Source organism: Trichoderma gamsii (assembly GCF_001481775.2).
Source record: "Trichoderma gamsii strain T6085 chromosome Unknown Scaffold_26.2, whole genome shotgun sequence".
Lineage (NCBI taxonomy): Eukaryota > Fungi > Ascomycota > Sordariomycetes > Hypocreales > Hypocreaceae > Trichoderma > Trichoderma gamsii.
The window spans coordinates 319,243-341,617 of record NW_020171363.1 but is presented as its reverse complement, the minus strand read 5'-3'; the positions used below and the strand labels follow the sequence as shown (position 1 = coordinate 341,617).

The 22,375-nt window shown below is 48.3% G+C and overlaps 6 protein-coding genes across 6 annotated transcripts; 3 read left to right on the top strand and 3 right to left on the bottom strand.

The window, feature by feature from the left end:
* Positions 1-2,064: 2,064 nt before the first annotated feature.
* TGAM01_v207251 (gluconokinase) lies at positions 2,065-2,817 on the bottom strand (the record flags this gene model as incomplete). Its single annotated transcript, XM_018803683.1, has 2 exons — positions 2,065-2,511; positions 2,572-2,817. 2 exons carry the CDS (start codon positions 2,815-2,817, stop codon positions 2,065-2,067), a joined length of 693 nt encoding a protein of 230 aa, XP_018663056.1.
* Positions 2,818-8,259: 5,442 nt separating this feature from the next.
* TGAM01_v207250 (dipeptidyl-peptidase III) lies at positions 8,260-10,971 on the top strand (the record flags this gene model as incomplete). The annotated part of the gene is made up of 8 exons (XM_018803684.2): positions 8,260-8,543; positions 8,638-9,506; positions 9,567-9,575; positions 9,637-9,774; positions 9,831-9,858; positions 9,913-10,091; positions 10,143-10,646; positions 10,703-10,971. 8 exons carry the CDS (start codon positions 8,260-8,262, stop codon positions 10,969-10,971), a joined length of 2,280 nt encoding a protein of 759 aa, XP_018663057.2.
* Positions 10,972-11,671: 700 nt separating this feature from the next.
* Positions 11,672-12,747, bottom strand: TGAM01_v207249 (50S ribosomal protein L6e; the record flags this gene model as incomplete). The annotated part of the gene is made up of 3 exons (XM_018803685.1): positions 11,672-11,824; positions 11,937-12,272; positions 12,634-12,747. 3 exons carry the CDS (start codon positions 12,745-12,747, stop codon positions 11,672-11,674), a joined length of 603 nt encoding a protein of 200 aa, XP_018663058.1.
* A 468-nt stretch (positions 12,748-13,215) lies between these two features.
* On the top strand, positions 13,216-15,585 carry TGAM01_v207248 (heat shock protein 78, mitochondrial; the record flags this gene model as incomplete). Its single annotated transcript, XM_018803686.1, has 1 exon — positions 13,216-15,585. One exon carries the CDS (start codon positions 13,216-13,218, stop codon positions 15,583-15,585), a length of 2,370 nt encoding a protein of 789 aa, XP_018663059.1.
* Positions 15,586-17,271: 1,686 nt separating this feature from the next.
* On the top strand, positions 17,272-17,605 carry TGAM01_v207247 (hypothetical protein; the record flags this gene model as incomplete). Its single annotated transcript, XM_024550043.1, has 2 exons — positions 17,272-17,288; positions 17,335-17,605. 2 exons carry the CDS (start codon positions 17,272-17,274, stop codon positions 17,603-17,605), a joined length of 288 nt encoding a protein of 95 aa, XP_024405209.1.
* Positions 17,606-19,041: 1,436 nt separating this feature from the next.
* On the bottom strand, positions 19,042-20,238 carry TGAM01_v207246 (hypothetical protein; the record flags this gene model as incomplete). The annotated part of the gene is made up of 2 exons (XM_024550042.1): positions 19,042-19,329; positions 19,462-20,238. The coding sequence occupies 2 exons, from the start codon at positions 20,236-20,238 to the stop codon at positions 19,042-19,044; spliced, it is 1,065 nt and encodes a 354-aa protein (XP_024405208.1).
* Positions 20,239-22,375: the final 2,137 nt, after the last annotated feature.

Sequence of the window (22,375 nt, the reverse complement as noted above, 5' to 3'; positions counted from 1 at the left end):
TCAACACAGCTTTCACAGTATAACCAACGTGCCCCTCTATTTTCTCGGTTAACGTCAAGTGTAATCAGCAAGGGTTATACTATTATGAACATTGGCCTACTTTGCTGGACTCCAATGCCTCCAGTTAATTTACGCCCTTTAGCCCGCCTTCGGTTTCTTGCTTTCGAAGCTGTTTTTTTGGATTATCTTCTTTGCTGGCCCGGCGTCACTCAATTTGAAGTGGCAACAAATTCTCCTTTAGAGAAGGGAATCCATAACATGGCTTGGCTTCATCTTTGCACCCATCCTTCTCTTACTGAAGTACCGAATAATCTTACAAAGACAGAAGCCCAGCGCCTTGAGATTTGAATAGAAACGACGCCAGAGCTTGAACCTAGCCGCAAGAACGTCAAGGCAAAGCTAACAGCTCAAGCAAGAGCATCTGAGAAATTTCGTTGTTCAGCTTGCAACTATACCTCTTCTTCTCTCGCCAGGCTAAAAGAACATCTTACGACTAAAGCTCATGAAGAGCGAGTTAAGCTTGCACAGGGTGGTCTGTATAACGCAACTACACAACTACTAGTAGTACATACATACATGCATATCTTATGCACACGCCCATCCCATCCTCCAAAACCCTCACACGTTCGCAGCAAGCAAAACATCATACATATCCCCAAGACGCAACATGACGCCATAGCCCTTCTTCTTCATTCTTTCTTCCCCTCATAAAAGAAGAGCAAAAACCCACATCCGCATCCCGCTATCCGAAAATATGCAACCTCTAGCGATAAATCTCAGCCTAACCTCAGGTGCATATAAGACAGACATATATATTAGCATAAGCTAAAAATCAAGTACACACTGCATAAAATACAAATCGATTAACTGGCGGAAGAAAAAAAAAATTTAAAGGTCTCACCTGATCCCAGCATCCTATGACCATGCTGCACCTCTGCGTTGTTCACCGAAGAAGAAGAAAAAATTAATTTAGGATGAACAGCGGCCGAATACCTAACTCCTCCGTATGCGTTGGCGCTACCACCTATGTCTCATCACAATGACCGTGACGGTGATGCTAGTGGCGGTGCCCAACGCCCAAGATGACAAAATACTAGGTAAACAAAGTGGGAGGCACACACACCATGAACCACTACATAATCTGTAATCTGTAATCTGCATTAGTGGCGGGCCGTATAAGTGAGAAATGACGGAAAGGATTTCCTCTCCTATTTGGGAATTCTTTCTTATGCAATGCGTCTCCAAAAGGAAAAAAAAAAAGCAAAAGGCTGTGGTGGATGTGGATGTGTCAGGAATCCCTCTCTTCCTTTCTGGCTCCCTCCTGGCTTACTTGTTTAGTAAAAAGTTACATTTTCTAAAGAGCTGGGGTTCGAAAACAGGGAACTATGCAGTCAGAGCGCGCGTTGGTGGCAAGATTGTTGATATAATACAGATTTTCATTCATTTATTGCATATGTCTAGTATGTAACTTCCGTTCACGATGATGATATCCAACTGGCAAGCGTGTAGACATTTCCTTTCTCCACTCCTTTGCCTGCAAAAGAGAAACAACAGACCAGTCCACTCACAACGGGGAACTGCGAGATGACCTGCTCGTGCGACCCAGCCGCTCGATGCCTGTCAGATGCTAGCAGAGTGATTTCAATGCCCAACCGTTTGTTCCAACCACTGCCCTTGCATCCCTGTTGCCTGCTGACCGAGCTGTTGTTAGTTCCCGGGCTCGTGTCGAGTCCCAACTCCACATTCAAGTGCACCAATAGATAGATCCCTGCGCCAATCAATTTGAGTAAACAAAAAAAAAAAAAAAAGGGAAAGCAAAAAAAGAAACGATGCAAAGTTGGTGCCATTGCTGGCCCGTTCCTCCAGAAATCCGTAGCTGAAAAAAGATCTAAACCAAAAAAGAAAAATCAAGTGTCATAATAACCCCATTGTCGCATATCCGCAGAGAAAAAAAATTTGACGACAATTTTTTGGTAGATGCCCGGACGCTGAGACCATGCGGCAGCCTCTATACCCGAAATAAAAGAAAAAAGACGAAAAGAGCAAGTGGTTCAAGCCAACACTCTATTGGCTATCGTTGTCGGCTCTGCCCATCGTCTCAATGACCCTGGCAAGGGCGTCTTCCTTGACCTCGCCCAGGGTTCGGCTGACATCGACAGTGATGACGTCCGTCTCGTTTTTGGTAGGTCGTTCGAGAACCTCAAACTGGCTGTGTACCATGTTTGCTCCCATGTAGTGGCCCTGGCGCTGGGCGACGCGCTGAAGAAGCAGCTCTTCAGAGGCATCGAGGTAGATGAAGTGGATAAGCAGGTGGTGATCGTAATAGGCGGCCACGCGGATGACATCCCGGTACTTGCGCTTCAGGGCCGAGCACGTCAGGACAACGCCGGTCTGGCCCTCGTTGATCAGACGCATTGACTCATCGCGGAGAGACGTCAGCCAGTCCCAGCGGTCAGAGTCGGTCAGAGGAATTCCATTGCTCATCTTTTCGATGTTTGCTGCGGAGTGGAACTGCCAGCATCGTCAGCATTACTGTCAGCGTCGCACAAAGGGAAGATACTGCCGGCATACCGAGTCGCCTTCAATGTAAGGCATGTCAAGGGCGTTTGCCAGATATTCTGCAACACTCGACTTGCCGCATCCAGCTGGGCCGGTAACCAGCCAGATGTGCGTGTGTGTGCCGGCCTGGCCGGCGGCGGTTGCCGAATGCGACTCCGTGTTGTGAGATGTGCCGTTGGCTACGGTCTGGATGTCGAGAGCGGCTGCAGAGGGCGGCTTTTGGCCTGGGACAGCACATGCGGTATCGAAGGACATCATCTTGAAGAAGAGGAGAGAGGAGAGCTCGAGGTTGCGGAAGAAAGGTGGTGGATGTGGTTGTTTAATTGCAAAAGAGGAATGCAATGTTCGGCAGAGGCTTGGGCCGATGTTGTAGTTTATAGATAGAGTTTGGGTCACCAGACGCAAACAATAAGCCTGGCAGGTTGTGGATGTGTGTGAAAAGCTGGAGTAGCGCAGCCTCTTTTGAGCCTAGAAGGCGATGAAGGTTGTCTGGAAGCAGATCGATCAATGCAGATGACGTCAAGGGGGAATGAGTAGAGCAACAACGTTTTGCGGAGCACGACGAGGAAGGCGCGAGGAGGAGAGAGTGAACAAAAGCTTGACAAGGAGAGCTTCAAATAAGGTTGGCGATGAGGAGGAGAGGCAACCTTTTAATAGCAAGCCGCCACCTACTCCCGCCGCTCCGTATGGATGGAGCCGGGTTGAGCCCAGGCAATCTAATACAACAAGGTAGCCCCTTGGTGCTGAGAGAGTCAGTGGTGAGTCCGATTATATGGGGAACACGGGGACCGGCACTCTCGACGGGTGCGGTACAGGTACAGGTACATGCACATCAGCTACGACGGGCCAGACACCCTCATGGAAGGCAGGCTGGGAAGATAGATTGCGGGCTGGGGTGAGAGCGGAGCACAGGAGCCTAAACCAAAGCGCCGGTTTTTGCTTTTAAATTGGGCTGTGCCGGTGCCGTGTGGGAGGGAAAACACCTGTAAGAAAAAAGATGGAAAAAGATGAAAAAAGAAGAGATTCCCAACGGTGACACCAGGCTGGGGTCACTCCATCGAGTCTAGCTGCTTGCCGGTCCTGGTAGTGGTACTTGGCCTCGAGCCCACAGCGCCGGGACTTGGTTTGCCTGGTTCGGCGCTCGAACACGTCGGGGGCTCCCCGTTGCATGTCCACGCCCCTCCCTGGCGCCCCTTTGCTTTTCCTTCCATTTTTTCTTCCATTTTTCTAAAGGCGGCCATGGGGGCTGCCCCCTGTCGGGCCAGGCCAGTCATGCGAGCAGGTGAGCCTGCTGAGAGTGGGCTGTGCCGAAGGTCGGGATGACGTCGATACGCTGTAAGTAGGTACCTATCGCGAGGAAGAGCCGCTGCTTGTGTGATACCTTGGGCAGCAAAAGACTCAGACAAGACAAAAAGAGAGACAAAAGATTACAGCTGCGATGAATTCAAATTCCAATCTGATGCAATGATAAGGGGAGCACGTGCCAATGTAGCCAATTAGAAGCCAACGCGGCGCTGCAACGGCGAGACATGCCCCCTTTGGTCACAGCTGGGGGACCAAGCCGGCTGAACATTCGCTGCAAGGAGGGCTTGAAAAAAAAGGTAAAGGTAGGGAGAAGAGCAAACTGGGAAAAAAAAAAGCAAGCAGGCTCCACTGGGCTTCGGCGCCAAAGGAATTGGGAAAACGAGAAAAGCACGCCAAAACAAATTAGACCGTCGGCTATTGCCCTTTGATATGGGCCACTTTGCGGAGACTGAGGCTTCAATGTCGATGCGGCGGCTTGGAGGGTACAGAGTACGGGCTGTGCTGCTCGTCTGTCACGCATCACGCAGTAGCGAGTACTGCCAAACGCTAGGAAAGCTACTCGGTGCCTGTGCCTTTGCCATGTGCATCAGTGGCGTCCAAGGGCGCTAGCAGCTCCAGTTCAATAGCCGTCTCCCCCGGTCGGTGAATGAAAGAGCGCTGGTTATGGCCGTCCGGGGAAGCATCAGAAACTGCCTCAGCTTTCATTAGCCTCAGCCGAAACAGAAACACTTTATGAGATGCCGTCCTTTCCCATTCTCACTAGCTCAATAGTCTAATTGATGCCATACATCACTCTAGTTGCAGTTGCTAGGCGCCGGACAATAGAATTGAGTTTCATTGTATCGTATGGTGACTCGCATCTGTTTGTCTGTCCAGCATCACAGGTAGGTACATCGTGCCGCCAGATAGGTTGTCGATCCATTTGCGCCTTGCTGCGTGGCGGCATGCGGGCTGAGATGATGCGCGGTAGCAGTACATTACGCGGGATGATAGCATCTCGTGCCAATCGCGGCTCTGGACAAACCCTGCTGCGTGATGCGCGGCATGAAATAATCCTGGCCTGGGCTGAACGGCAGGCTCTGGCGCCCTTGTCTGCGGCACCGCCCTCGACAGCGTTTCCTGGTCACACCGACTTGAATAAGACACGGCTGTGGCTCTGTGCAACTCTGCACTCTCGCTTGCTGTGAGCCGATGATGCCACCCACCGGATGAGCGTCGTAGGATTTGTGCTTGGCCAGAGTAGGAACACTCTGCATATGAGACAGATGAGGTCGAGGTAGGGCAGATGACAGGCTAGGTGTAGGTACATGTAGTGCTACCGCTAGGGGCTAGCAGTGGTGGTACCTTGATATGTACTGCCAGTAACGCGATAGAGCACGTCGGATGCATGCACCTCTGCCGGCTTGTTCTAGACTGCGCTTGCACTATGATCGGTATCGGCAGAGTTCCAGAATGCCGGGTCGAGGCAGCAGTACTTGGGATAAGCACGCAAATAGTACATGTACATTACGTGGGTTACATGAGACTTGTTACTCACGGTTGAGACAGGTGGAACGACGCATTGAGTCAGTACAGACAGCAGCAATCCTAAAGGAGCACATGAATACCACCTAGCAGGTACGAGTAAAGATGACAGTCACAGCAACAACGTTTCCGGTATACAGGTTTGCCGGGCAGCAGGGGGGGAATGCAATAACCTCTAAACGTGCTCCGTAAGAAAAGTAATAAGCAGATGCTGGTAAGAAGAAAAAGACTATTGACCATGTGACTCCCGATAGTGTGCTTGCCGCAACCGGGTAGAGCCACAAAATCTCCGGACCGCTCCCCAGTGCCAAATAGTAAATACCAAGGAATGAAGTAGAAGCAGCAGACAAGAGAAAAAAAAGTGTTGGGGTCGGGTCTACTAGGCCCGCGGAAACCAGTAGGCACTCCCGCCGAGTCCGCTGTTTCTGCTGTGATGAAGCAACTCGGGGAAGACGCCCAGCTGCATCCGGCACCCCATTTAAAAAGCGAGTCAAGTGGTCCTTAGCCTAGACCCGGCCTCCAACCGTTTCGATGCATCTCAGCCCCATTGCATTGGAGAGAAGACGGGGATTCCGCCGAATTTTGCCCGCCTAGCTTTTCTTTCTCTCTTTCTCGCGCTCTGTCTCCTGGGGAAAATAGAAAAGACAAAAGCCACTACTCTTAGAGGGACAGAACGTGGGGGTCACGAACCTCTCCAGCTGACGTGCAAAATGTGCTACAAAAAAACGGGGCAAGGTGAGCTGTACGAGGTCAAGGTGGGTGATACCATTGTCGACAGCTTTTTTCTTCTTGTTACGAAAAACGGCTAGGCTGAAAAAGACCGATGAGTTCAATTACCGGACCGAGTTGCTTCACGGCTGTTTGACGTTTTGGGGGGGCGTCGATACGAAAGAAGCGCGCTCTTAGACTAAGAGGTGCAGAACGGAGCTTTATTAGGCACATGTGCACGATGCAAAGCAGCCGTACATCAGCCGTTGGGCAGCTCTGCTTTCACGGCCAGACCGGAAAGGGAATTTGTCTGCTTATTCCGCGGGGAGGAGCTAGGGAGAAAAAAAAAGACGTTGGAAAGACATCATCTTTTTGAGCTGTCATAGGTAGATGTGGGCGAGCTGGTGACTACATAGTAAAAGTAGCTGTACTACTGCCATATTCTCTTCAAATTATCCTCTGAGCATTCTGTGCCCCCAGTAGGGCGTCGTCAGTCTCTCCGGAAAATTGAGCTCCACCAGTCGGGTTACGCTAGGCTGTTACTGTAGAAGAATTATCAGGGGCTGAGAGTAAAATGCAATAGAGCTCCGTTTGCCCAGTTTTGCTCTGTAAGTATAGCTTCAATGCCAAGCAGCCTTGTGTGACAGCCGGCACCTCTCTCCCGCGCTTACTGTCTTTGTTGGCGAATAGCTTCAATCGATTACAGCTAGCTTTTAGGCGCTTCTCTGACAACTACCCGCTAGCATGGCAGCTCTGAGCTAGAGACGGGGAACTCTTCAAACTTGCCGTCAACTCCAATCCAACAGTTTCAATGACATCCAGGGCAATTAGCAACATTGCGATATGCCGCTAGCAGTTTCACATACAAGCAAACAAAATGAGAGAGAGGGAAAAAGTCGTGTGATGAGAACCGTGCCGTCGGAAGTATCAGCCATAAGCAAGTTTCAGATAGAGTTGTCGACAAGTTTCCGACGTGTAAACCGATTGCCGTGGCTGATTGGAAAGCCGCAGCAAAATGAAAGGCCGCTTTACCCACACGACCACACCTACGGCTTCGGGGCCAGTCTCTAATGTCCATTGGCTCATGCCATGCCTACTCTGTATATATCATGCAAGCTTGCGTACAGAATTTGCCACCGGCGAACCCTCCTATTTTCTCTTTTCTTCTCTCCTTTTCTCTGCATGCCTTGGTGCCATCCCCCTGGGTTTCCTTGAGAAAATCGTATCGCAACGTTGCAGATATGCCCACCCAGCTCTGGCTCAATGTTGATGCCTGTTCTTCAATGCGGAATGGGCTTGGCAACCAGGATTCTGCAGATTTACTTGCAGGAGCAAGAGAATCAGACGACTCAATGTTCAATGACGACGTTCAATGACGCTGGCAGATCCTTTCCCTTGCTCCGAGTTTCAATGCGTAAATCGGTCGATTCGAATCCCTTGAACCTAGCGCCTCCTTGCATTGATCCAGATGCAGCCGTCACGCCCAGTCTTGAAACTCTGAAGGCTTGACCATCAACCGACTGAATATAGTAGTCTCTGTAGTAACAACCTATACAGGTATATGTCAATATCATAATGGGAGTGGGCACCTGTAGCAATACTGAAGTGTGCGGGCACTTGACCAGAATCCGTAAAAAGTGCTCCCCCCCTCTTTGTGTCAAGGCCGCGATTTACCCCGCCATGCCACCCTCCAAGAGACGGGCCACTGAGCCGATCAGGTACCCCGCCTGTGGCGCAGGCACAATGCCCTATACCCTGGAGTTTAGTAGCTTCAGGTTGGTTTACAGGGCATTGTGGATGAAAAATGCCCGGACATTAGCAGATACAAATAGACTCGGGTCTCTTTTGATCTATAGGTAGCTTCTACATGCATCTGTTCATTGTAGGTACGCTACAGATACTAGCTCAGTAAGAGAAAGCACATCTCACAGGGATCTCATACGCTAGTTTCCGTCCTCCAAGTAGTAGTTTTTAGTGGTAGGCAGCCTTGCGTAACCCGCCAAGCCACAGTGCTTACAGGCGGTCTCACTGGACACTGGCCTTAGCTGCTTTAGGCAATTTGCGTGTGGCTTCACTGAAAGAACTTTTGGCACATGCTGCGTGCCGCCAGCAACCGCCGTACCGTAGACGAGAAACCTTGGCCGTCTTAAGCTCCAGCCACGCATGTGCGCTGGCCTGATGTCTTCACTTCTGCCCCTCATCTCGCGCAGGTCGCCGTCAATAAGAGTCCATATCGCTGCTTTGAAACGCCCGCATCCCGTCCTCAAGCGCAGTCTCTCGCCTCGCCTTTCACGATCCTGGTTTGCCTCATCAACAGTCAACATGAAGCCCGAGGAGCTCAAGCACTATCTGGCGGATCAGCCACCCACCGTCGTCCGCCTGGAGATTGAGAAGCATTTCTCCCTTCTCTCTGAGAAGCAGAAGCGTTATGCTCACTTTATCAGCAAGTACGTTGCATCCCTACCGTTTCTCCTGGCTTTCCTGCGTCATGATGGTGCTGCAATCGTATGACCGGGGTGCTTGATATTCACACATCTCTAGGGCTGCCTTTGCTGGTTCCAGAATCGTCTTGCGACAGCTTTCGCCAGAGTCAGAGCCCATTTATGACTTGATAATCACCCTTCACAAGTCCACCAATGGCGACTGGAGTGCGTTGGCCAAGAAGGCCGGCGTTGAGGAGTCGGAATTGAACCTCTTCCTGGAGTATACCGGCATGTTCCTCGGCAATATGGGCAACTATAAGAGCTTCGGAGACGCCAAGTTTATTCCCAGATGCACCGAGAAGACAGTTGCTGCTTTGGCCGCTACATCTCCCGAGGCTCAGAAATTCTACGAGGCTACCAATGGTGCCATCTTCAGCCACGAAGATCCCGCTTCTATGCACCTCGGGTTCCTAGATGCTGGCCATATGACAACTTACTATCCTGACTCAAAGGATATCACCAAGCCCGAGATTGAGGCTGTCTCAGCGTGGATGGAGGAGAAGAGACTGCTTCCTGAGAATACCAGACTGCGAAAGACTGCTGATGGTTTCGACATTCTCATCGCTTCTGCTGTTACCAGTGTCCCCGCTGAAGGAGGCGATATTGGAAAAGAGACAAAATTCACTGTTGAGAGTGGTCCCCTCAAGGGCAAGACCATCAGCCTGGTCTACGGTGATTATGCTGATGAGATGAAGAACATCACTGCCAACATCAAACAGGCTGCGGCCAACGCGGACAATGACAACCAGAAGAACATGCACTTGGCCTATGCCAAATCTTTCGAGACCGGCTCTCTGGAGGCATTCAAGGACAGCCAGCGCTTCTGGATCAAGGATAAGGGTCCCAGCGTTGAGTGCAACATTGGTTTTATCGAGACGTATCGTGACCCTGCTGGTGTTCGCGGAGAGTGGGAAGGTTTCGCTTCCAGTGGGTATACCCCTAATTTACCATATATCGTTTATGCATTTTGCTAACTTAAGCTTTCAGTGGTTAACCGTACGTATTTGATCACATCTACCAGCTAACATAAGATTGGCCGGCTAATAATAACTGACAGAGGAGCGAACCCGTGCTTTTGGCGAACTCGTTGAGGCCTCGCCCTCTCTCATCCCCTTACTTCCTTGGAGCAAAGAGTTCGAAAAGGACAAATTCCTCTCTCCCGACTTTACATCACTAGAAGTGATGACCTTTGCGAGTTAGTAATATCAGGCATGGGCTCTGTTTACATATAATAGCTGATAACCTCTCCAGACTCCGGTATCCCTGCCGGTATCAACATGTAAGCACGATTTTCGTTTCCAAGTGACAATTTATGTCTGTTAACATAATTTAGTCCCAACTACGATGATATCCGACAAACTGAAGGCTTCAAGAATGTATCTCTTGGAAACGTCCTCAGTGCCAAGGCTCCTAATGAAAAGATTCCCTTCATCCGCCCTGAGGATCTGGAAGTGTACCAGGCAAACCGGGACGCCGCTTTCGAGGTCCAAGTTGGACTTCACGAGCTTACGGGTGAGTTCACTTCTATCTCAACTTACATTTGCCTATTAACGATCTGTTCAGGTCACGGCTGCGGTAAGCTTTTGCAGGAGACTTCTTCTGGAGTTTACAACTTCGACAAGGAGAACCCCCCTGTTAGCCCTGTTGATAAAAAGCCCGTCACCACTTGGTACAAGCCTGGTCAGACCTGGGGCTCAGTCTTTGGACCCATCGCGGCCTCGTATGAGGAATGTCGTGCGGAGCTGGTTGCCATGTACCTCAGCTGCGAATTCCCCGTTCTCAAGATCTTCGGGTTTGGAGACGGAAGTGAAGATATCAACGGCCCTGCTGGAGATGTCCTCTACGCATCTTACCTCTCCATGGCTCGCGCTGGCCTTGCCTCTCTGGAGATGTGGGATCCCAAGAGCCAGAAATGGGGACAGGCACACAGCCAGGCCCGCTTCTCCATTCTCAAGTCTTTCCTCGAGGCCGGTGACGATTTCTGCAAACTGGATTACACCAAGGACGACCTTTCTGATTTGACCATAAAGCTGGATAGGTCCAAGATTCTGACGGCTGGCCGCAAGGGTAAGTATATATGGCTCTCCATATTGCACAAGTGACTAAACTCGCCTTTCTTATAGCCGTTGCCGATTACCTTCAAAAGCTTCACGTTTACAAGTCAACTGCCGACGTCAAGACTGGATCTGATTTTTACCTCGGAATGAGCAACGTTGGCCTTGACTTTTGGGGCACAAAGGTTCGCAACGTCGTTCTCGACAACAAGCAGCCTCGCAAGGTCTTTATCCAGGCCAACTCTACCCTGGATGAGGCCACAGGTAATGTATCGATTAAGCACTATGATGCTACGCTTTTGGGAATGATTGAAAGTTGGTCCGATAGGAACTTGTAAAGAGGAGACAAGAAGAAGTAAAATCTGCTGCTTAGAGTATTGGGAATTAAGCGATATGCATGCCTGTCTGGGAAATACAGATACCCTTGAAGAAAGCAAAGTAGTATATGTATGGCAGTGACAGTCTAGTATGACAGCTGTAAATAAAGATTCACTAAAGAATGACTTGAATGCCAATCAAGGTGGTTTCTAGCCGTGAATGTCTTGTACTATGGCCACATATATTTAATCTCTTACGGAGGAATTGCCGAGCTATATAAACCATGTGGAGCGTATGATCACACACATTGGCATACACATCAATTCATAGCATTTTGGCACAAAATGGCCTTTGCAGGCGTATTCTTTGTTCTTGGGGTGTGGAATTAAAAATTGAGTAAGTCAATACACTTGTCATTTTGCCATTCACAGACTCTTTTTACCAGCAAGGCCCTGGGTGGAAGGGAAAAAAAAATCATTTATGCTCGTTGTTGTTTTTTTGACTGTAAAAACCTGATTACAGACGCCAAGATGTGACCGATGCCGTCGACTTCCAAATGCAATTGGCCAAATCAGCCCAATTTCGGAGACCCTTTTTCCGTTCTACAACCCGCATCTTGACCAACACACCCCAGTGTAAACTCCCCCATCCCCCCAACAGCTGCCAGGTTGATTTCCTTTTGATTATTTCATATTTCGTTGGAAAAAAAGAAAAAGAAATCTACCACGCCATCTCGTGGGGCTTGTCGCCCTTCCGCAGGCTGAAGGTGCTGGCGAGGTAGCTGGCCAACAGATCCACCTTCTTGATGCTGGCAAGCAGAGCCTTGTCGACAGCCTTCTGGTCAGCAGCACGGCTGCTGTTGATCTCCTTCTTCTGTAGTTGCAAGTTCCCCGTTAGTAAATTCCATTCACCCGCACACGCACAAATAACGAATTTCGAATTTCCTCGTTTCGTGTGCTGTCTTTTTTGCTGAGTTTGCACGTACCTGGGGCTTCTCTCCCTGCTTGAAGAAAGCCTCGGCGGAGGCCTTCTCCTTGGCCTTCTCAGCGGTGAAGTACTTGGGCTGAGAGATCTCCTCGATCTTGGCAGCGTCCAGGCCGGAGATGTCGACCTTGTATGAGGTGGCGATGACGTATCGGGCGTTGACTCTTCGCAGAGGAACACCGTTGATCTTGAAGGGGCCGGTGACGAGAAGAACACCCTGGTCGAGGTTCTTGAGGAGGACGACGCGCTTGCCACGGAAGCGGCCGGCGAGGAGGATCAGGACGGTACCGGGCTGGAGAGTCTTTCGGGGAGCCCAAGATCGGACAGCCTTGCGAACCTGTGATTTCCAATCGTATTAGCGCGACCTTTGTGTGTGTTTTCCCCAGAGATGGGTCGGATCGTCGCAAAGGAATAGAAGAAAGGGGAAAGCCATTTGGTGCCGAGTCTGATCGCAATTGGGAGTGGTGGTGTTGTCGTTGCAGGATTTAATATGTGGTTGTCGCCAAATAGATATGATAATCGAAAAATGACCAAGCGTCTGGTTTCCCAAGCGCTGCCAACCGCAGTTTCGGCAAATCCAGGTTGTTCCTCCCAATTCGAATCGCCACGTCCTTGCAATGCAGACATCGATACCGGAGGCTTTTTCCTTTTCCCTTCTTCTTCCTTCTTTATGGCGATGCATCGGCAAACAAACTCACCTTCTTGGGCGCGCTGTCGTCGTCGGCGGGATACCACTTCTTGGCCTGGTCGGCGGAGGCGGGAACCTCCCGGGTCGACTTCCCGAACTGCTTGGTCGTGGGCTTGGCCGACATGTTGACTCTCTCGGGTGGTGTCTGGTATGGAGTGTGGAGAGGATGAGGAAGACTGCGTTCGTGATGCTCACCCGAACGGAAAATGTTGGATTTCTTTGTGAGTGCCGCTAGCGAGTTTGTGGGAAGCAAAATGTGAACCCTCAGAAGCTAAGCCGCTTACGGCGGCGGTACGTACCAGCCATTTCCGCCTGTCGGTGGGCATGGGGCTCAGAGCACGTGCTGATAAGATAGGCGCTAGCGCGCTAGACCGATGACGGCCGAAGATGCTCGAAAGTGCTATAGCTATCGTGAAGCTGCTATAAGATGGGCTGATAGGCGTAGAGAAAGAAACTCAAAACGCCACTGGCTTTATTCCCTTTATACTTTATAACGAATGGCGTTCCTCGCTCGCGCTCTTTTTTAATCTCCTCCTTCGTCTTTAATAAATAAATCAGGTTTCGCATTTTTACTCTCATTTCATTAATCACAATGCAAGCCAGGCGACAGCTGCTGTCCTCGGCCCAGCGCATTGCTGGAGCCTCTGGTAGAGCTTCAAGATCAGCGCTTATACGACCAGCTATTCGACCTCTACTCTCTGGAGCTTCATCACTACGTCTTCTCCCAACATCAACAGTAAGAACAATTGCCGGAGGGCGTCCTCAGCCCCCAGGAGGAACTCATAGAATGAATATGGGGGGTGAGCCGGAGAAGCCTGCCCTGGAGCAGTTCGGCATTGACTTGACTGCCAAGGCTCGTGATGGTAAACTTGATCCGGTCATTGGACGGGATGCCGAGATTCAGCGTACAATTCAAATCCTCTCACGGCGGACTAAAAACAACCCGGTGCTTATCGGAAATGCTGGAACCGGCAAGACGGCCATCTTGGAGGGACTAGCACTGCGCATTGTTCGCGGAGATGTACCGGAAAGCGTGAAAAATAAAAGAGTGATTTCTCTGGACCTTGGTTCGTTGATTGCCGGTGCCAAGTTCCGGGGCGATTTTGAAGAGCGACTCAAGAAGGTGTTAGACGAAGTCCAGAAAGCAGAAGGCCAGGTGATACTCTTCATCGACGAACTGCACACTCTTCTAGGATTGGGCAAAGCAGAAGGCTCCATTGATGCCTCCAACTTGCTCAAGCCAGCACTGGCTCGTGGCGAACTCCAATGCTGCGGTGCGACTACTCTTGCAGAGTACCGTGTTATTGAGAAAGATGTAGCGCTGGCCAGACGCTTCCAGCCCATCATTGTCAGTGAACCGACCGTAGAAGACACCATCAGCATCTTGCGAGGTATCAAGGACAAATATGAAGTGCATCACGGTGTACGAATCACCGACGGTGCTTTGGTGGCCGCAGCTACCTTGTCGAATCGTTACATTACCGATCGATTCCTGCCAGACAAGGCCATTGATCTCATGGACGAGGCTGCTAGCCACTTGAAACTGCAGCACGAAAGCAAACCTGAAGACATCATGAGGCTGGACCATAAAATCATGACGATTCAGATCGAACTGGAGAGTTTACGCAAGGAAAAGGATATTGCGAGCAAGGAGCGCAGGGAAAAGCTGGAAAACGATTTGAAGAAGCTTCATGATGAAATTTCGGCACTCAATGCCCGATGGGACAAGGAAAGATCCGAAATCGAGTCAGTCAAGAAGGTGCAGGAGGACCTTGACAAGGCCAGATTTGAACTTGAACAAGCACAGCGAGGCGGCGACTTTGCTCGAGCTTCCGAACTTCGATTCAGCGTCATTCCTGGCCTTGAGCGGAAGTTGCCGTCTGACAAAGAAGAGCAACAAGAGGATGCTAATGGAACGCTCATCCATGACTCGGTGACGGCCGATGATATTGGCAATGTCGTCTCTCGCATCACCGGCATTCCCGTGTCAAAGCTCACCTCCGGCCACATTGAGAAATTGGTTCACATGGAAGATACTCTGCGGGAATCCGTCAAGGGACAGGAGGATGCCATCAAGGCCGTGTCCAATGCTGTGCGGCTCCAGCGCGCGGGTCTGAGCGGCGACAATCGCCCCTTGGCCTCGTTTTTCTTCCTAGGACCGACCGGTGTTGGTAAGACGGAGCTGTGCAAGAAGCTCGCCAACTTCCTCTTTTCAACCGAGTCTGCAGTTGTTCGGTTTGACATGTCCGAGTTCCAGGAGAAGCACACCATTTCTCGACTTATCGGCGCTCCGTCCGGCTATGTTGGTTATGACGACGCGGGACAGCTCACGGAGGCGGTTCGTCGCAAGCCGTATGCTGTTCTCCTCTTTGACGAGTTTGAAAAGGCGCATCGCGACATCTCCGCATTGCTCCTTCAAGTTCTTGATGAGGGTTATCTCACAGACGCCCAAGGTCACAAGGTCGACTTTAAGAACACCATCATCGTGCTCACATCCAACTTGGGAGCGGACATTCTTGTTGGCCAAGATCATTTACACCCGTACAAAGAGGATGCCAATGGCGACATTGATCCGTCAGTTCGCCAGGCCGTCATGGATGTCGTCTCGTCTGCTTATCCGCCAGAGTTTCTCAACCGCATCGACTCCTTCATCATCTTTAAGCGGCTAGCGCAGAGTGCCATTCGCGAGATTGTTGATATCCGTCTTAAGGAGCTCCAGCAGCGTCTAGACGACCGACGCATTACTTTATCTGTACCAAACGAAGTCAAGGACTGGCTAGCGGAGCGCGGCTACGAACCCAAATTTGGAGCACGGCCATTGAATAGGTTAATCACAAACGAGATTAGCAACGGACTTGCCGATAAGATCATCAGGGGCGAGCTCAAGATGGGCCAAACAGCCGAGGTGAGGATTCGAGATGACAAGGAAGGTCTTGAAGTTGTGCATACGGAGACTGCTTGAGTTTGTCTACAATGAGAAAAAAGGAGAGAAAGGCACTGATATGGCTGTTGTAAGTCTTGGTTAATGTATGTTAAAACGCATATTGGGAGGCATCGGCGTTGATTTTACGATTGCATGACAAAAAAGAATGTTCTACATCATAGGGTGCACAGACTCCTCTCGGAAAATGTAATAAATAGTTGATACCCCGCTTGAAATATATTTCATGAAAAGTAACGTCCTGTAAAAACAGTAAAGGAAGCCCTATACATGAAATGTCATCGTCTACACTGCTGCCACCTACTATTGCTACTATTGCTACTATTGCTACTGCTCCATGTAAGCGTATATGGTAGTTGAGTTTTTTATGTGTGGATTAACTGTCTTATTGAGCTACAGCTGAGGTGTTGGAAAATAAAACTGAAATTCTGGATAACTTTCCCCTTTTTTCAAAGCTAGAAGTTTGGAATGTGATTCCTCAGGCAACACAGTGGCTCTTCTCTGGAAGGCTTTAATGCAAGAGACGGCATCGTTATAGTCGTCTGAACCCTCTTTAGGCCGTCCTTTAAGTCAAAAGAGTTAATATCGTCCATCTTGTTGTCTTGAATAACGTGTTGCATGTTGGGAGGTGGTCCCGGCAGAGCTATTGTTAATTTTTGCGCATTTGAGTTCAGAAGCTTGGCGAGAATGTGAGAACATTATAAGAAAAAGGAAATTGGAAAGGAAGAAATTAAAATTAGCCAGTAGCGGAGAAAAGAGAAAATGTAATTAGTGTAATAATAAAATGGCAGTATGTGAGTATTCCAGCCAGGTGACAGCTGATGTTACTGGATATATTCAAGAGTGTTCATCGCTGGCTGGCAAATCAGGTGCATTTTCTTTCTACCTATCAATACTTCTTTAACAAACAAACAGTATAAACTCAACAAAGCCTACGAGTCTCGGTGTTCCTGATCTCCCCAGGAGTCTTCTATCGTAGCGATTCTTCCAGGAGTCTTTCTCCGAAGTTCCGTTAGTATACGTTGAGCTTCATCACAGCTCGTATTTGTTCGAGGTTACGCACCTTATTGTGCTTCGCCCAAGCCTCCCCAGTTGCCAAATGAACCGGTTGCTGACTTATATGCATCAGCCACTCTTGGTACTCTGCGCGCTGACCTGGTTTAGCAATTTTCATTTCCCAGGAAATCGCTATGGTGTGATTAAAACCGTTCACGTCCATCCCATTGTCATGACTGCGTAGTGTTGACTCATCAAATAAGACTCCATACCGTTTTTTTTTTCGTCGTCAAGTCAGATACCGTTCATCTAAAAACACATTGACTGATCGCGCGCCTCTATGAGCTCAAACATCGCCGGCCATTTAGGTACAGTGTAAAGGCTCTGTATGCAATTCGAAGATGAAACACGTATTCCTCTTGCTCCTTGTGTGCAAGAGTCCTCCACGTGATGGGCCATTTGTAGATTTTGGGGAAAAGGCTGAAGATCAGTCTTCCCTGCTTCAACGTTAAAAATGTCGAGTCTTGACGTAACAGAAAGTCAACTTCTTTGCTCTTCATGAGCACATCCAAATTTTGCTTTCACAAGTTGGCTGATGCTATGTGGGCCGATCGTAGAGAGGTGAGAGAAACGGTCCTGGTGAGGCATCCTCGTCAAATCACAGGCACGTCTAGCAAGGGTGTGAAGGTTTGACTCTCCTGAAACTAAAAGATGGGAGCAAGCTACCTGTATATACTCCAAAGAGACTTCCTTACTTCTGGGAACATTAGGCAGGTGTCCCCCAATATGCCATAAAAGTGGAAAAGTTATCCATAACTCCAATTCCATTATCTACTACATCTACTACATCTACTACATCTACTACATCTACTACATCTACTACATCTACTACATCTACTACATCTACTACATCTACTACATCTACTACATCTACTACATCTACTACATCTACTACATCTACTACATCTACTACATCTACTACATCTACTACATCTACTACGAGATTCGACAAACCTGGATAGGATTAGGAGAGATATTGAGTTGAAAGATGGGATTCCAACTGAAGAAGACGACTTAAACCTATTGAAATTCCGGCAGGTAGCCAATATTGGCATAGTGATTGGATTCTAAGCCTGGACACGAATGAAAGTAACGAAGGCCCAATTTATATGGGAATTTTGAAAATTAAGGGGTCCCCCTTGGAATATAAAGATACCCATACAAAATGGCACGTGAATAAGGTACCTGACAGAAATGCGTCTACTTGCTTAAGATTTAAACACTTACGCAAAAAAAAAAGCATAGATGGCGGGGATTTGGGGCGGAATCCAAGTGTGGACATGGCGAGAAACGATGGAAACGCAATTTGTATGGGAAAATCGAAAATCAAGGGGTCCCCCTTGGAAAATCAAGATTACCATACAAAATGGCACTTGAATAAGGTACCCGGCAGAAATTTGTCTACTTGTTCTTAGACACGGCGTTCAGTCAGGGCGAAACTTAAGTTTGGACACCGAAGAAATCGATAGGAAGGCAATTTGTATGGGAAATTCGAAAATCAAGGGGTCCCCCTTGGAAAATCAAGGTTCCCATATAAAACAGCCGCGCGCGGAAGTACCTGGCGAAATAATTCTTCCATTCATCGTCAAGCTCTTGTACTTCCTCTCGGTGTTCACTACGTTCCTCGTCAAAGAAACCGCTATCAAGGGCTGAGCTCTCTTCTTCTTTCATCGTTCGACCTACGACATATACGTTGATACCACTGCGCTCACAACAGTTTAGTACTCCTTCTATCGATCAAACCCATCTACAAGTACCCAGTTTCTACTGATACTACAAAATTGATGCCATCTAGGGCATTTTACACAAGTGGCTACGGGACCCTCGCAAGCGAGGCTCCAATTGCCAATTGACCAAGCAGAAGCAAACATTGGAAAAATCCAACATTTGGCTGTCTGCTTGCAATCGGTGCCCTACGCTAGAATTATAACATCTAGCTTAGCAATGCTACGCCAGTCCTAACTCGCGCTTTCTCTGCGCTGTAACTCGCCAGACGACTGACTTATAAGAACAAGTATAAACCCCGTTTACCTTATAGCATTTACGCCAAGAGCTCTTTTTTCTATTTTATAATGCTTTTCACGCCAGGCAAAACTAATATATTATCGCCTTTAAAAACAGCGAGATTGCCCATCAAAACTATTCGACGTTCGCAATAATCAGCCACAGGCTCATTGGCTTGCCGAATTTTCACTCCGCGTTCTCGCTCGAACTTTATTAATTCTTCCTCGTTCTAGGATTCGCAAGCTTTTGGACTTCTGGATCGTTATAAAACTTCTCCCATTTTTTTTCAGCTCTTGCCTGCAATGTTGCCGTCCCCTTGCTTAGCGCGGCAAACTGTCTCTTACCAGCCTCGCTATTCTTATACTCCTCAGTGGCTTGTGTTGCTCGGCCCTTGTTAGCCCCTTTACTACTCCAATGCTAGAGTATAGCTTCAAGAAAGCTCTCTTGTTCATCCAGAGCATCCAGTTTCTCCACAAGCTCGGCATATTTTGGCTTTGCCAGCATGTGCGCAACCATTGCCCGCGCTTCTCGATGGTTAACGTTGACGCCAGAAGCTCTTTCTTGCGCGCGTCGGGATTTGATAAGGGCGAGTATATCCATCTTCTTTTCGTTATCTCCCCTTGAGAACAGGCTGTCGTCTCCTATTGGAACGCCGCTCCATTGGCATACTGCATTCCAGATAAGGTCAAGAAGAACCCGGGCGTCCTTTTTTGTATCATTTTCATTTTTTACTTTAAGAAACCACATTCCATGGTATGAAAGAACCAGTATGTGAAGAATCATCCCTGAATCCTTACTCCGGACTACCAGAACGGGCTGTTTGCCATATAAACTTACCGGGACACGCAGGCCAATTGTTTCAACTAATAGTTCGTCCTCCCGTTTCTTCAGTAGCTCTTCTACAATCTCGATATTCGATCGTCCTAGAATGATACTAAAAGGTGCTGACAGAATTGCATCTAAAGCAAAGTTATGGCAGATTTCGATAATATCTGCTGCATTATCACTAAAGATTGATTCCCATTGAGGGCCCTTACCATCATATGCTATCCTCATTAGGTATGTATCCTGGGTCCGGACTTTACTGTTGTCGCTAATCTTCTGCCACTGCAAGTTCACGCAAGGATTAGTACGATCTAGAGACATACCATAATCCTCTTTCTCCGTAGCTAATGTCGGATCGTGCCATAAACAGCACATCGCAGCCTTCAATGGTCCGGAGGCTTTCGCTAGCTTTCGGATCGTCGACTCATCCATTCCGGCTTTTCGTAACTTGGCGACAACATTGGACCAGGCGCAGTCCATCTCGGGGTCCTGGGTGGCCCACCCCTCTTCATTGTCGTTTAAGAAGGCGTCCATCTTGGCGGTAACGGGGGTACAAGCTATGGAACGTGCTATAAACTGACGAACATCGTCTTTAGCCTCATACATCATAAGGGAGAGGAGAATATCGCCAGCAGTTGTGCCCTCTGCACCATACTTCCCAAACAGAAGCATAGCTTCACCCACTAAACTCAATTCCTCCGGGACCTCAGCGTCCTCTTCATCGCTGTCGCATCGCGCCTTCTTAACGAAGGGCTTGTCGTTGTCGGTTTGCTGCTCGTGTTTCGCCATTGTCTCAATTATTGTATTATTCCTTAAAAGAATTAGAATATCGTATTTTGAGACTGATGGACTTGAAGAAACAAAGAAAATCGTTTTCCTCTTCTTCAAAAGTTTTTGGCCTTTTGCATTAATGAGCTATAGGAGGCATTGCACCTTCCTCCACAAAGTACCATTTTCTTGACCTATTGCATCATTGAGCTACGCGATACACTGCACTTTCCTTGACAATGAACAATTTTTTGACCGCTTGTTTCATTGAGCTACGCGATGCACCGCACCTCCCTTGACAAACACTTCCTCTTCTTGCGATAGCTCCTCGCCTCACTAGAGCATTACTGTAGGCCAATCCAAAAGTCAATTAGCAGACAGACGGAGTCAATCAAGCATACAGGTAGAAAAATGGAAATGGAAAAGTGCCTAGGTATATATTAATAAAATACATCTTCAGTCTGCGTGTCGACTGTCCTAAATCCTAGTATGCTCCTGTAATTGGCCAGCAAGGTTAAATCCTACCATATCACTACCTGTAATCATTTCAAAAAAAAAAAAAAAAAATTGTGAAATGACAAGTTTATCACAAGGGGTGTCTTGGAAAAGGAAGGGCTATTTTATCTTCATTTATTCTCGTTGTCAACTGCCATTGCACGGACCTACAGTGGGGAGTCAAAAGTCACGACTCGCCGCACTTTAACGCGATCGGGTCGCGATTTTATTAATCTCCCCGACAAACCTTTTTTCTTCATTTTTAATTTTCTCAATAATCATGGCTCCAATTACACCCAGATTTGAATATAGTTCTCATAAGAGGACTAGTGTTACAATGAGAAAAAAAAGTAGGTTATACGACTAAACGGATTGAGCTACAAGAAGGAGTGTCACGGCACTCCATGTCTGGCATCACCAAGCGCTATGAGACTCAAAAAAGTGGCAAATCTTTACCGCGCTCTGGACGACCACCTAAGTTATCAGAACACAATAAAAGAGCTATCTTTCGATTCATTGAGAATAGCCCTTTTATAATCTACTGATCTAATAATTTCTATTAACGTGGATGCGCTGAAGTACACAATTCTGCGGTAGATTAAAAGGGAAGGCATTCAACACACCAAAGCTCGCCGACGACCACTACTGACACCAGAAGTAGCTCAAAAGCGACTAGAATGTGCTAAGAAGTACTATCGCGAGCCGGCTTCCTTTTAGCGTCGTTGGATTTTAAGTGACAAGTTTATAGTCGCCCGTGGTGAGGGCAAGAGACGGCAGTAGGTTTTCTGCCAACAAGGACGTTATTTTCATCGCCAGTTTTAACCACTATACAAACTTCTAAGCAGGGAGAACACCTCCATCCCGTATACTTCCAACCTCTTATAAAGCCCACAGGCACTCTCAGATGTTCTAGGGCGCTATTTCCTTTAATATTCGCACATCACTGTAAGTGTTGGTCGGAGACCCGGATCCCTCCCGCGGCGGCGTTACAGCACGCCGTATTCTCGAGTGTTTACAAGAACAACTACCTACAATTGCGGCGCCGGGTATATTCGCACAAGATAACGCACCAACGTATAATGTAGGATAGTGCAAGAGTGATTGAAAGAATAGGCAAAGGAAAACGAGGTTGAGTTGGTTGACTGGCCGCCGTATTCGCCGGACCTTAATGCGATCGAAAATATATGGAAAAGGCTTAAGGAAGAGATCTGTAAAAGACATCCTGAACGTTCTATACTGCCAGAGACCAATTGATCACTCCAGCAGCTCTGCGAGGCTGCTGTTGAAGTCTGGGAAGATTTTGGCGACGACCTAATATAATGGTTGATGTTGTCAATGCCTCGGAGACTTGCCGCAGCTGTGGCTGCACAAGGCCGATAGATAAAATGCTAGCTATATCAAAAGAAGCAGTTAGTCCCGTGCTATTACATGATAGAAAATATAATAGAGTTGAGAAATAATTGATTGAGAAATTTACGATTGCAAATGTCTTGTAATATCGCGAGATTTCCGTTTTGCGGGTCGAGTCGTGACTTTTGAAGCGGGATGTATGTTAGTTCGTCGCGGGTAGCGATTACGCTACTGATATCGCGTCCATCGTAAATCCTCTAGCTTTTGAACAGCCCGGCCAGTATGCAGATGCCCAGCTGGCGATGTGAGTTAA